This window comes from Ciconia boyciana, chromosome 1 (assembly GCF_034638445.1).
Source record: "Ciconia boyciana chromosome 1, ASM3463844v1, whole genome shotgun sequence".
Taxonomy (NCBI): domain Eukaryota; kingdom Metazoa; phylum Chordata; class Aves; order Ciconiiformes; family Ciconiidae; genus Ciconia; species Ciconia boyciana.
Genome location: NC_132934.1, coordinates 6,895,636 through 6,909,659, shown reverse-complemented (window position 1 = coordinate 6,909,659; position 14,024 = coordinate 6,895,636). Strand labels below are relative to the sequence as shown.

The following is a 14,024-nucleotide window of genomic DNA, read 5'->3' as shown; positions in this document are numbered from 1 at the left end:
AAACAGAGTTTTATACACAGAAAGAAGAGGATGCATATTTGCACATGAGAACAAAGAACCTACACAATATCCCAAAATCTCACAGGCGGTTAGGTGTGAGGCAGGCAGACCCAGAGCTTGATGCCACAAAGGATTCCCCAACCAGCACAAAGGGGTGAGAACGGAGGGCGGTCAGCAAGCAGAGAACCTCATCTCACTAAAGCCCACAATTTAACTGCAAGTCTTTTGATGTCATTAAACTTACTGCCATAACAGAGCAAGATAACTTTTTAAAAGGGGAAAAAAAATAAAAAAGGATAAATGATCGCCTTAAAACCCTGAAGGCAAATCAGGATAACCCCAAAATATATCTATATCAACCCTACCTTTCTCCCCATTTCATAGAGCATTGTGATTCTTAGCACTAGGAGCCAGCACTTGCACTAATTGGGAGTCCTAGCATGCAGCTACCAAAATACTTGTCTTCCAGCAACCCCGGGGAGAAGCACACAGTTGTGTTTCATAAGCAAAGAGGAGAATCAGACTTAAGCTCTTGTCACACTGAATATGTCCAATCAACATAAATTCTTTGTCTTTATTTGTTCACGGTGCGTTTGGATCACAGATACAGAGTACTTTGAAATCAAAGGGAGTCTGCCCATTGACTCAACAAGCCTTGGATTCAGCCCTTAATTTATTCATAAAAACCAGTCTTTCTGGAATCTGAATCTCTGAGCCGATTCTAAACCACTCATGTTAGTTGAGTTTTACCACCAGTTTCACCGTATATAAAGTCAAGCGCTTAAAGAAAGGGCCATAATCTACCAAAGCCTGTATATACCTTCCTGCTGCATCATCTAACTTGCAGCTGCATATACTTACTGTGTAGGGCAATACCCCTCCCCATACTGATAAAAGTTTCACCTAAACACCTCAACATTGAAGCAACTGCTCACACACAAAGTCTGTCAAAGCTATAATTTGGGAGAATTGCTTAAAATTTGTTAAAATTTGATTAAATGTAAGTCCTACTGAGCTTAACCAGGTCTTCTTTCAATGCTCAATATTCCTGGCTGAAACACCCAGCTTATCACATGGAATTAACAGATGCCCTTGAGAAAGACATATTACGTAGATCCACAGTGATTTGCATTGGGTAAGTAGGGCAACTTGTGGTTGTGGGGAAAAAAAAACCCAACAAACCAAACCTGAGAGTATCGTATTTGGTTCACAACTGCTGTACAAGACTGTTTTCTAAACAGAGCTGAGAGCACCTAATGGAACATCCACTACAAAAATGCAAGAAAACCTACTATATTTGTCAAGCAACATTTTTATTAGACAACAGATCCCCAGAAAGCCTGGAAAATCATAGCCAGGGCTGATAATTCCAATATGCTGGGTCAGTGAGCACAGACCAAAAACGATAGTCATACTTCCAGGGACTTGCAAGACATGAGCCACCAGCCGGACAGTATGAATATAAAATCATTAAGCAGTTCAGAACTAAATTCTAGGTGGTTCTCCAAGTTCAATAGGTTTCTCTTAGCTATCTTACCAAAGAAGGAGGAACATAAAGTACGTGTTTTGCAGATATTTATAGGAACTTCTTCCACCAGAGAAGCTGGGTAGGAATCAGAGATGTTTGTTTGAATATTGAATGGATGGTGATAAGGGATAGCAGAGCAGGGTAGTTCTTACCTTGCGAGGTAGGAAAGGGGGGAAGGCTTCTTGCAGGCATGCAACGTGGAACAGAGCATGCTGAAGGCTCCCAGCATTTTAAACAGATACAAGCAGGGCAAATTGCATACATAAAGGAGAGAAAAATGACATGAAGTGGTAAGAGACTGAAAAAAGAGTTTTAGCTATGTTGATGGATTTTTAAAGTGCTAGATGCTAAGCTTCTTCACTGATAAGAAAAAAGTTTTTCCAGCTAGATCTATGAGGGTTTTCATTATTTACAGCATATTATAGAATTGGATAAAAGGGCTTTGTTTGCTGGTTCTTGGCAGTGTGATTATTTGCTGTTAAATATTTACAGATTTTTTTTTTGCCCAAAGAGTTTTGGGGAAGGAGAGGGAAGTTGATTTATTTCCTTCTAAGTTTCCATGAAGCCTTCCAGGTTCATGTTCAGAAATTATCATCAGCAATTTTGCATTTTCTGGGATTTGAGGCTTTGCTGAGCTTAAAAATAAAATCTTTGTTCCTGTTAACACAAATGATGCTCCACTTTTTAAATAGAACATTAATTTTAAATGATTATTTTCTCTGCTAAGTAATCCTGAATTTGCATCTTTTATGAAAGTCTGCCTAAATACATACCTTTCTCCCCGCATTTTCTTCTGCACATCTCCCTTGCACAATATTCATCTTACCCAGGGGCCTGGCATCTCTCAGCTCCAAATTCACTCTATATCTGTGGCTTCAAACCAAACAGGAAAAATCAGAGACCCAACTGGCTGAAGTCAGCAGCAGTCCTCTCCATTTCCTTTCCCACTTGAGTAGAAATGGAGAGCCTAGGGAAGCTCAGAGACCTTCAAATCCTCTGAAGGCCAGCAAAGTAAAGAAGTCTAAGTATCCCCTGATGTGGAGGTGAGGACAGAGGGAGCAAAGAGGCACAGAAACAGCCAAAAAGTCTCTAGCTCCTGCAGAGCTTCCAGGTAGCAATATGGGCATCTTAAGCAAGCTGAAAATTGTACCTTTCTGAATCCCGGCATGTACCTCTTGCTATGAGTAGCCTGCTGTTCCTCAACAAAGACACACAGGCAACAACGATGCTGCTGAAGGACCTTTTCCCAAATCCGATAAACTGTACACGCAGGGGGAAGAAGAAATGACCTAAAGGAGCCTGGAATAATACCTTGAAAACACAGGGATCAGCCAGTGCTGTTGAAGATTGCTTGGGCCAAGCTAAACCTCGTAAGCAGTATTTCTGGCTGGAATACAGATCTCACTCCTCTATGAATTACTGCATGTTTGTTCCAAAGGAAGAGTTTGCATAGGACATTGAGGAGTTGCTTCTGTCTTACTCTACAATGACAGGTAGGAACCCTACGTCAACATCTATAGGGGCACGTTGTAACGGCCATTGCAGAAATACACAGAATCTGTCCCTAAGTCATTATGCTCTACAATACATAATAAAGCATACAAAGCTTCATTCCATTCCAGTGAAATACTCCAGGAACAGTACAGACACAAGCACAGTAAGAAGAAGACTTGTCTTGAAGATAAATAAATGTGTTCTAGCAAGTGAGATACTAGGCTACACTTAAGCAATAATGAAATGAGGCAAACACAATTGTTTTAAAAATCTGTAATAGAGTGTTGGACTTTCATAACAGTGCTCAGATATAGTCAAAGAAGCTGCTGCATTTACTCTTTTCTCCACAGACAGCAAACCAACTTAAAAGGAAAAGTTGTACTCTGTCTTCTGCAGCCAAATGATAGAGATGTATGTCGGTGAAAGCTGAAAGCCCTCAGGCGTCCAGATGAATCCTCCTCTCTGGCAAAGGGGAAAAGGTTCATCAAGAACAAAAGAAACCCCCTGCCCCAACCTGAGATATGTGAACATCCTCAAAAGAATACCTGCCCAATTAAAATCGACTTATCTTCCACTCCATCATCAAGATAGCAACTCACTCTGCTAGCAAGGTAGAATAGTATCTGAAAAGTTAGTTGCCTCACGTTTCCATGTTGAGGTTCACTCTGAAGTGAGCAATGGGAAAAAGATTGCAAAAAACATTTATACAATTGCGATTCATGGTTCAGAGCTGGACAGCCTGGCATGGAACGCAAAGCCCAGCATTATGCATTCCTCATTCAAGCCAAGCTCCTGTAAACCCATTGGAAGTTTGGCTTGAACACGGACTGCAGGCTATAGTTGGTAATAAAATATCAGATAATAGTGCTTTACATGTCCAGAGACGTTCCCTTTTTCTAAGAATTGCTTCACTTGTCATCTATTTTTCCACATCCTGCAAAATTAAATGCTAATTTTATTTCTTCCTCTTCCCCTGGTTCCCTCCCACTCAATACTGATCTCCAGAAGGAGCAGGCAACTCTGAACCTGCCGGAGAACGCCAGTGCTCACCTTGCAATCCTAAAATTTCAGTGCCTCAAGGAAGAAGTTGCATTACATGGGTCAGTTTAGGACAAGGGGAATGACTTTTGCAATTTCTGCCCTGGTGAGATCATCTCAACCTGTGGCTATCCCTTAATTAGGCATTTATGGTTTTGTGGTAAAATCTCTGAAGCAGTCCCCAATCAGGATATTTTCAAGACTCAATTTTAAAGACTAAATTCATACCTAAAGTAATAGTCAGTGTAATTTCCTGAACTTTTTTGTCTCTCTCTCTCTTTTTTTATTTTTTGGACAGCAGTGGGTAAAAGTAGTTTGGATGGGGGAGTTAAAGGATGAAAAAAAGGTTTCTAAGCAATAAGATCTTGAAAGAAGACACTAAAGTGAATTTAAAAAAAATTGAAAGTTCCTTTACGGACTGATGAAATTATCAACTTTTCTATATGTTTGTACAGAAACATTGCAGGTAAGATCATAGATTATTTTCTTCCCCTGAAAGACATGACAAGGGGATCAAGTTTACTAAAATACATGGTGAAATCAAGCAAAACCGCAGCCATCTAACTTGTAATTTCTACAGTGTTTTGTATGAAAACCAGGCACAGAATAGGGTTTTCTTTAAGTGGTAGCCACCGGGCACGGAGTATGTTTGACAACGTTTCAGACTCCTAATGCTTGTTCTACAATCCATCTCTAGTAAAATATTAAAAAAGAAATAAAAGCATTTATTGATAAAGGGCATAGCCAGATGTTTCTCTCACTAGCAATGAATTGCAGGTGAAGGCTGACAGATCCAAGCAATTGAATGAGCCAGGAAAAAAGAAATCAAGAGAGGAAGGGAACAGATCACTTGATTTTGTAGATTTTCAAATACCCTTATCCTCTGCCAGAAGTTAATAACTTTCAATTACCTGGGTTTCTTTAAGGCAAATGGAGTGCACTTATCTTACACCAGGCCAGGCACCCTCAGTGCCACCAGACCAAGTGCCACTGAGGTCTGGAGTCAATGACACAACAAGTGGTGGGTCAAGCAAGCTGTGGATTTATTTTTTATTTTTTTTTTTCGCATCTCTAAGCAATTTAGTGGTGCAAAGCTGTCGAGAAGCAAGAAATGGGAAGAGTTAGTGTATATTAAACAAGACAGTGTCATGCCTTTGGATTAAGAGGATGAAGGGTCTTCATTATTTTTCAGGGTTATGAAACAAAAGATAGCTCGTCAGCTGTGACTTGCAATCAGACTGGAACTGCTTCAAAGGATATAGGATGTAGGAACAAAGTACAAGAAAAAGCACAGTATAATCTGGGACAGAAAGGGTCATAGTTGGTTCAAAAGGAACTGCCTGTCCTCCCATGGTGGAGATATCCAGCTACACACACCGGCTAAAGGGTGTGTGTACCGGGACATCTCTCCCTTACCCATACAGCAACTCCACTGTTGTCTAGGGGCCAGTACATTTGAGTGGAAAGAAACTGAAAAAGTTGTAAATTAGTATTGCAATGAATTACCACCACTGCTGGGAGACAGTCAGTGTTAGGCCTTTCTGTCAGGGCTCTATTTTCTTTATGATGCTAACCTGTGTGGAAAAAGGAAAAAAAAGAAAAAAAAAAATCTGTGGATCACTAGCCATTTTCATGAAAGATCAATGGCTGCATCTCTGAAATAACCGTGGTCGTAAACTTTAAAACCCCAGAGTAAGATCCACAAAACAATTTAAGAAATTAACAGGGATGTGAAAATCATAAAACAAAATACTCAGGTTGCTGCTGTTGTTTTCCTGGCAGACCTGAAGTGGCTCAACTCATATAGGCTGACAGGGAAAGAAAGGAGATGAATTCCCTACACGTTCCTTCGCAGAGGATGAGCGCATCCCCGGTGGCCGCGGGGAGCGGGGTGAGCTGGGCACGACTGCCTCCTTCCAGCCCACCCTGGGCACAGCCGGACACGATTGCATCCCTTCCAGCGTAAGCGAAGGCAGCAGGGCTGGTGCATTTACAGGCACAGTGTAAGCCTCTCCCTGGTCCTAAGCCATAAGCTCTGTCCCTCAGGTGTGACAATATGCTGCCCCTGATAGCGAGCGATGGGTAAAGTCACAAAATAACACTCAAGAGGCTGACACCGAGTCCTTCCCGCTGCTCTTGCACCAATGTTTCTTTTGGAGTATTGCCTTTGAACCTGGCTTCAAGTATTGCCACCATTTGAGAGGCAAGGGCAGCCAGGCAAGGGAGAAGCTGTCCCAGGGCAGGGACCAGACTCGAGATATGGAGTCTTCTTCAGCTGAGTTGTAAGAGGCAAGAGAATATAGGTGTTCTCTTCCATATAAAGTGGTTTTTATATTTGTGTAAACTCATAGGAAAAAAAAAATTAAAAAATCACCAAACAGGCACTATTGGTACAGTAGGCAACTCCTTCGTGAATTGGCTCATTTAGGCATTCATTTAAATACAGTAATTAAGATTTAACACAAAACAGAAGCTGCTTTCAGATGTCATTTTGAAGGCCAGATGATCTCCTCTTTATTAATATTATAATTTTAAACTATTGTCAGCTGATTTTTCAAGGATCAAGCTGTGAGCAAAGAGAATACACTGCTGAAGTGTGTCCTATTTATGTAACACAGTCTCAATGAAAATGAGAGTGATTATAAATCTGCGATACAGAGGATGGATAAACTGCACAACTAAATCTCAGGGTGCTTTATCTGGACGATAGGAGAGAATTTATAGCTTCAGCATCTGCCATTCACCTTTTCTCTTTAACACCATATGGAAGAACACAACAGCGTTTAAGGCAACATATTTCTGAAAACCTTTACGAGAAAGCCAGCAGCTTACTGCAAATGAAAAATGAAATCCTGGAGGGAACACAAGTGCTTCTCTTCCTTTCCATAGGCACGCAGAACGCAGGAATGTGGGGGAAAGCAATTAAAGTATGATGATTCTAAAGGGGAATAATTATTTCACAATTACTTGAGAACATTACATTTATTGCTCTAATTAGTTTTTATTTTCCAAATAGGCATTCTTGTTCCTGCATTTTTCTTGCACCTATGAAGGTTTTTCCTGTTTTCCCACTTCTTCGCTAAGGAAAGCTCAACCTCGCTCTCTACGTGTGTTCTCTATTTTGTGCCTTTAGCCTCTGGTTAACCTTGCCCTGCCACCAGTTTGTTTTAATCAAAGGAAACCATGTCAGGAGATGCAATATACTTGGCAATTATATGAACACACAAGAAATAATCCGCTATAGGAACCACAGTTTGTAGAAATGAAGGGGGGGAAAAAAAAAAAAATCACCTCTCCGCTTTAAAAGGAAAGAGGTTTTTATACGCTTAAACTATAAGACAATGATTTTTCTCTAGAGCATTGTCTTGCCACAGTGTATTCCTTGTGTTCCAGGAGCTTTTAAAAACGACAATATTTTGTACACCTTTCCTTCATATCGGTTGGGTCAAATATTTTTATATTAATCTATGAATTAATTATGAAATTTGAATAGTCCAAATGCTCATAAGATATCAAACATCCTAAAATGCCAATGAAATATTTAGAGTTATCAAAGTTTTTAAAGCAATCATAACTGATGATTAATTTGGATGATGAATACATGGTGGGGGAGGCTTCAAAACTTGTGAGATCATATCATAGGAAGTGGAAGATATATTAAAATATTAATGTGCTGAGAGTTATTGTAGGTTAAATACTGAATGGGGTACTAGGCAGCTACTAGAAAAGATGATGGGGAGAAGGACACCATGAAATCGTAATTACTTAATTGACATCCAAAGATTTATTTTCCTTTCTGAAGCTCTTAGTCAACAGTCAAGAATTTTCTTCTTCTTTTGCTTTGCTTTCCTTCAGTAGTGGCCCAAGGAATATATCATGCAAGTAACTTAAGTAACAAGTCATAATACTTAAAATAAAGCTGTTACTAAATCAAAGTTAGAAAAAAAACGCCAACATAAGAATGAGGCTATAGACTTAAAAAACAGCTGATACCCAGCCATCCATTTTCAGTTAGCAACTAACGGTTTGATATTCTACATATAAAAAACCCCAGATAGTTGAAAAATCATTTTTGACAGTATGCTGAGTTTTCCCTGCAGTGAAATTTTTAAAAAAAGTTAATTTTATTACCTCCAGTTTATGCTGGAAAAAGTCCTGTTTTGCAGGTTTAGTGCAGAAAGGGAAGTTTTAGTTTTTTTAAAGTGCAAGAATGCCTGTGAATGCTGACATCCCTTATTTATAAACAATACATACAAACAAACAAAAAGTATTGAAAATTGATCTTCACTGCCTTTTTAATCAGCATATTGCACATATATCTGATTTCAACTCATCTTGGATAAAAAGAGGCAGGAATTCAAAGACTAAATACTTTTACGCATAATTGCCATGGAACCTGTGCAGTTGCATGTGGACTGCTTTAAGCATCACGTATTCTCTTGACGTTATACCCAGCTATCAAAAATTAAAGTCAAATTTGAGTTTGTCTCGGTAATAACAAACACTATTACTCATTTACATTAAAGGTAATCCCAGGCAGTGGAATGCGTATCATGGAACAGAAAATCTTTGGTGGCATTGCAGAAATCAACGTGGGGGGTTACTACGATGAGTATTTAATCCTCAAAGCAACCACTTTACAACCATCCAGTTGGCATGTACATGTAAGTCAGTGAAATTACTAAGCAAATTACATTGAACTCACATTTTATAACCACACTTAGTAACCATTAACCCTCTCCTACCCTGCCCAAATACACACACACACACATTTCCACCTGTATCTTTTCTTCAGAATTGCTGAAGACCACACAGTTAACACACACAGGCTATGAATAACATCAGCCAAACAATTTCTGATCCTTTAACCAGAGCACTAACCAAGCGGTCTCTTTGCAAGCATTTACGATGGCTAGAGCATCCAACTCGCCATCTGCCCTCAAGAGCAAAAGTTCATACATCTTCATGCTTCATATCCTAGAGAGTCTATTTTCCAATGCCATTTCATTAATGAATTTTTATTAGTAAAATTGCCATTCAATTACTAACCAGGTACACTGATGCCATGCATATGGTTTAATTATACTAAGTAGTCATGCTCAAAGTATCTGATGTTCTATTTTACTTATATTTAGCTAGATAATAACAGCAGCAAAATTTGGAGGGAAGCAACATTTAAGAGCAATTACCAGTCTCACAGAGGTAAGAGCGTTTTAACTTTGCCAATTATCAAGCTGGCAGTTAACTTTCACAATAGGTAGGCACTGAAAATTATTCCTTGAAAATTCTTCTTCTCTGTCGCTTGTTGAAAAAAATGGATGGTACTGAAAAGAATTCCTTTTACAAAGAACTTTTAAACGTGTAAACAACGGGAAGTGTGAGTGATACTGTATGGTGCTGATTTCCTAAAACATCTGATATGCCACCGGCATGAAAAAAAAAAAAACTAGTTCTGCAAATTTTCACTATGAAAGAGAAGAGTTTTACATACATCTTGCTAATTGCCTCACTCTAAAATAGGAAATTCCTTTCTGCTAAAGACTGAACTAAGCGATATTCAATGGCTAGACCAGATGGCGAGGTTAAAAGTTTTGCGCAGCACTGTAACTTGGAGCCTGCTCTGCGATGCACTGTGCCACCCCGCTGAATGCTGCTGGCATCTCGCTGCACGTCTGGGGGGGGGGCAGCTAAAGGGGAAGATGCATACATGCCCATGACCCCTTACGCATAATCAAACTGCATTCTCGTCAGCACTGATTAGTCCAGAGAGTTGGGGACTTGCAAATAAATGTATGTCACCACTTGGCTAGAAGGGCAAAATAAAGATTTTAAAATAGTGAATTAGAGAGTTTTAGAGAGGCAGCGTAGCAAAGCTTCCACAGACAGCATTTAGTTTCAAGATTATTTTTTTTCGGAATAGAAGCTCCCTTAGTTAATAGCAATTTAGCCTCGATATTAATTTGTATGCATGACACGTGATTCGTTGAAATCATACATCTTCACAATTACTTAGTTCCGCAGCAAAGCAAAGCTTGGTTAACACAAGGAAGCACATCACAACACTACCACTGATGATGCAGGAGGTAAAGGTGTTTTTTTTTCTTCAAGAGATTACAAAGTACACCCCCCGCACCCCCCAAGTATATGAGGAACCAGCACCAAATCCTACAAGGATGTGTGTTCAACAATTTCATTATTAAACTTCTATATTTAGAGATCCACTTGGAAGCTGACATATCTCTAGAGTAATTTTGGTTTCTTTGGACACACATTAAGATCTGCGTCTGATGAACACTGACTCTCTTTCAAGCTGTGTTAAAATATATTATGGATGCTTCCCAGAGAAGAGGAGTAGAAAGACAGCAAGGCAGAAGGAAGAGTTTGACCTGGTACTTCCCCCTTGAGGGGCAAGTTGGAGATAAAGTTATATAAGCCTAAGTGACAACAGGGCATCATCAGCCGCAGCTAACAGTGCCTTTGAGCTTGGAGATGTTTGTTAGCAGCATCTTTCCTGACTGCCTGGAAGGACAGCAGGTAGAAAAGTCTAATCAAAGCTGAGACGATGAAAACAAGGGAAAGCTCGGCTGTGGCCAGTCCCTACAGAGGGCTGCAAAGCAAGCGATACGAACGTTCAGCTGCAACTTTGTACCCTAACAGTCAAGCCTATGCAATTTTTATGCAAAAGGTGAGAAACGCAAGCACCTTGTCCAAAACTGACCGATGCCAATAAAAACACGGATCTTACAAGAGGAAAACCAAAACACAGCAGAGAACGCGTTTGAATTTAAGATCACAAAACAGAGACAACGGGCAGCATTTACGCAAACACTTTGCTGTCCTTCAAGGACTGTAAAAACAGTGTAAGTCATCCACACCAAGTAGGTTCTCCCCCTGCCTCTTTCCCCTCTCCCACACACTTATTCAATCTCAGCTGCCTGAAGAACTGCCCACCACTGAACATCTCCACGCAGAACATTGCTGGCGCAAGCGAAAGCATTCCACCTTAGGAGAAAGTTTGGTTGCCAGTAAAGAAGGTAATAAAAGTCTGAATAGTCTTAGATGGGGGCACAGTATGCAACCTGATTTGTGCAAATCGCAGGTGACAGTCTCTGCTGCGCACACGGGTTTATTTACACTTGTAACTTAAGCGCTGCCTCAACCGGAATAAGCTCCAGTACAGAGTCAATGCCAAAGCCTCTCGCTTCATTCTAATGTAACTCAAACCACATTTGTCATCCTGATGAAAGAAGAAAAAGCAACAAAATAAAAGACATTTTGGATGCTGGAAAAACACAGCACAGCCCTCAGCCTTCGTGTCTTTCAGCAAGCGACTATTTCCTCGTTTCTAGCTTTTATTTTTTCATATAAGGCTTAGGTTACCTGAAAATCCCTGTCAATTGGCAATGCCCAAGAGGACAGTAATAGAAACTTTCAGATCGAGATTAATGGAGCAGAGGCGGGCTAGGGGAATACTTCTCTTTCTGAAATTCCAGCATTCAGTGCCTTCCGATAAATCTTATTCCCAGTTCAACTGCATGTAAAACAACCATCCTCACCCTAATTAACACTCTCCATACCAGGCAGCTGTCAGGAACAGGATAAAAAAAAAAGAAAAAGCCCTGCTTGCTGCCGGGTCTTACTCCCAGTGGATGCTCAGGATTTCATTTGAATTTGAGAACTGACGAAGCTTTGGCAAAGGGATTTTTATTCTGCCGGGGAAAGGCTGAGGTAGCACGGGTGGGTCCGGGCTGGGTGCAGGGTACAAGTGTCTGTGGAGGAATTCCCGCCGGGCACGGAGGAGAGCGCACTCAGTTATGCGCGACCGCTGCGCGTTTCTCCACGTTGCATCAGCAGCATCTCAAACCCCCACACTTACCCTGCCGCCCCTCGCCCGCCTTTCCCGACCTGCCGGAATGCTAAACACCCAGCTGCCGCCCTTTCGGGAGAGGGCGGGGGGGACAACGAGGAGACCACCAAGTGACTTGGCAAGGGGGTGGGGGGGAAAAAAAAAGAGGAGGGGGGAGGACCCCCTTCTCCCCCCGCCGAGGGGCGGACGGTGCGGGAGGGACGCGGCCGAAGCCCCGCGCCCGGCGGCGGGGGCTCGGTGCCGGGCGGCGGGGGGTACCCGGAGCCGGGGGGTGGGGGGGGGGCATACCCGGCGGCAGCCCCGCCGCCACTTACATTCTGTCAGAGACCAGCAAGCGGCCGTCGACCATCATCTCCGGAAGGAAATCCAGCTTGAACGAAGAAGTCATGCTGGGCTCCGGGGGCGCCGCGGCGGGCTGGAGGGAGGATGCGGCGGGGCTCGGCGGATCCCACAACTGCGCCGGGCGGCGGAGAGGCAGGCACAGGTGCGGAGGCCTCCCCGCGGCAGCCGCCAGCCCCGGCAGTTGTCACATTTCTCTCCCCCTCTTGGTTTTTTCCGCCAATCCCCTCCGAAATCGACTGCTGAGGCAACTGTCGGTGGAGCGCCAGGTGCTGAGCGGGGAGGCGGAGCCATCTCCCCGCTGCGGCTCCCCGTTAACCCCTGCGCCCCCGGCGGGGCCCGCCGCCCCGGGGAGAGGCCTAGCCCCGCCGCCGGCGGTGGGGGACGCGCCGCCCGCGGCTCCCCGCGGCGGGGGAGGGAGGGGGGGCTCGGGTGCCGCCTCGCCGGCGGCCAGCGCCCGGCCAAACTTTGAGGGCGGCGGCCGGGAGGGAGGCGAGAGCCGCCCGAGCCCCGTCGCCCGCCCGCCCGCCTCAGCAGCGCTCCCCCCTGCCCCACGCTCGCCTTTCGGGGGTGCGGCCGCCGCCTTGGGAGGGGAGAGCCTTGCCCCCGCGGAGTTCGCAGCCGGGCACCGGCGGGAAACCCTCTGCTTAAATTTCTACGAGCACGCGCGAGTGGTTTGCACAGAGCCAGTTCTTCCCAGTACGGCAGGAAGGCGCGGTCGCCGCTGCCAAACTGGGAGCGCTGGGAACATTTAGGCAGGTTGCTCGGTTCAGGCTCTCTCTACTCAAATTCCTGCCATTGAGAGCTCGGCACCCATTAAACGCTCCAAGTGATGTTAGTGGCTTGCGAGAGAGCGGTAGTAACTCTGTCCTCACTGATCAAAAACAGGGCTTGAAATAAGTAACGACGGTAAATCCTTCCTCCTGTCTGGAACCTGCCAAAAGCCCGTTCCCGACCCCGCTGCACTGGGAGTTGGCCACAGCGAGCACAACAGGAGCGACACCACCAAGGCGCACACAAAATTCCACGCATACAAATAGCTGGAGCCACCCCCCCCGCTCCCGCCCCCTGAAAATCTGTATAATTTTTCCTTTGCGTCTCCAAACTCTACTTGCTTCGATCCAAAGCGGCTCCGGGCAAAAGAATATTAACACATTTACGAAGATTACTGGATGATCTGAGCAGTCTAGACAGACAAAACGTCTCTCTGCATTGTGCGTGCTTCTCCTTCTGAATCTCTCTCCAGGTTTTAGAATTTGATTTGTTCTGGATAATCAACACGTGAAAAAAGTAACAAATGCCAATTAAAACCTACTACACTTAAACTTTTCAAAGAGTATTCTAAAATTAAATTGACCAATAAATAAATCTGCTATCAGTCAGGCCAAGTTGTGTGTAAGTTTTGACCAACGTCGGTTTGATAATTAAAATACAGACCAGGCGAATTTTCAGCGTCCGGTTTATTGCACTCAGAGACTTTTCCATTTTAAACAGTTAAAAGGAAGAAAAAGCCCTCAGGCTGCTAAAATTTTTGCCTGCTTTGCAAGTCTAAAGAAAGAAAAGGTTCACTTGGCCCTCAGCATAATCCCCGTAGGACAGCTGCAATCCTGAACAGATATCTATAGTGTTATTAATCTGCTCTGTTCTATACGTTCGCACACTGTCCTCATCACCATGGCACCTAAACATCTACATAGAAATGCACAAAGCAAAGCTATGGCTCCTCTTTACTAAATTAATGGCAATTCCTCTACGCCG

General features: G+C 43.2%; 1 protein-coding gene across 4 annotated transcripts in view; it reads right to left on the bottom strand.

Annotated features, from left to right (window-relative positions):
- CELF2 (CUGBP Elav-like family member 2) overlaps positions 1-14,024 on the bottom strand; it is a 262,119-nt gene that overhangs the window by 235,971 nt on the left and 12,124 nt on the right. The window contains exon 1 of one of the 4 annotated variants that reach the window (XM_072857613.1): positions 12,242-12,548. The exons of 2 other annotated variants lie outside the window; for them this stretch is intronic. In XM_072857613.1, the coding sequence (XP_072713714.1) occupies positions 12,242-12,315 (74 nt within the window). In that variant the 5' untranslated portion in view covers positions 12,316-12,548. Of the gene's footprint in view, positions 1-12,241; positions 12,549-14,024 lie in introns of those variants that run through there. One more of the 4 variants, XM_072857623.1, reaches the window with a different exon arrangement.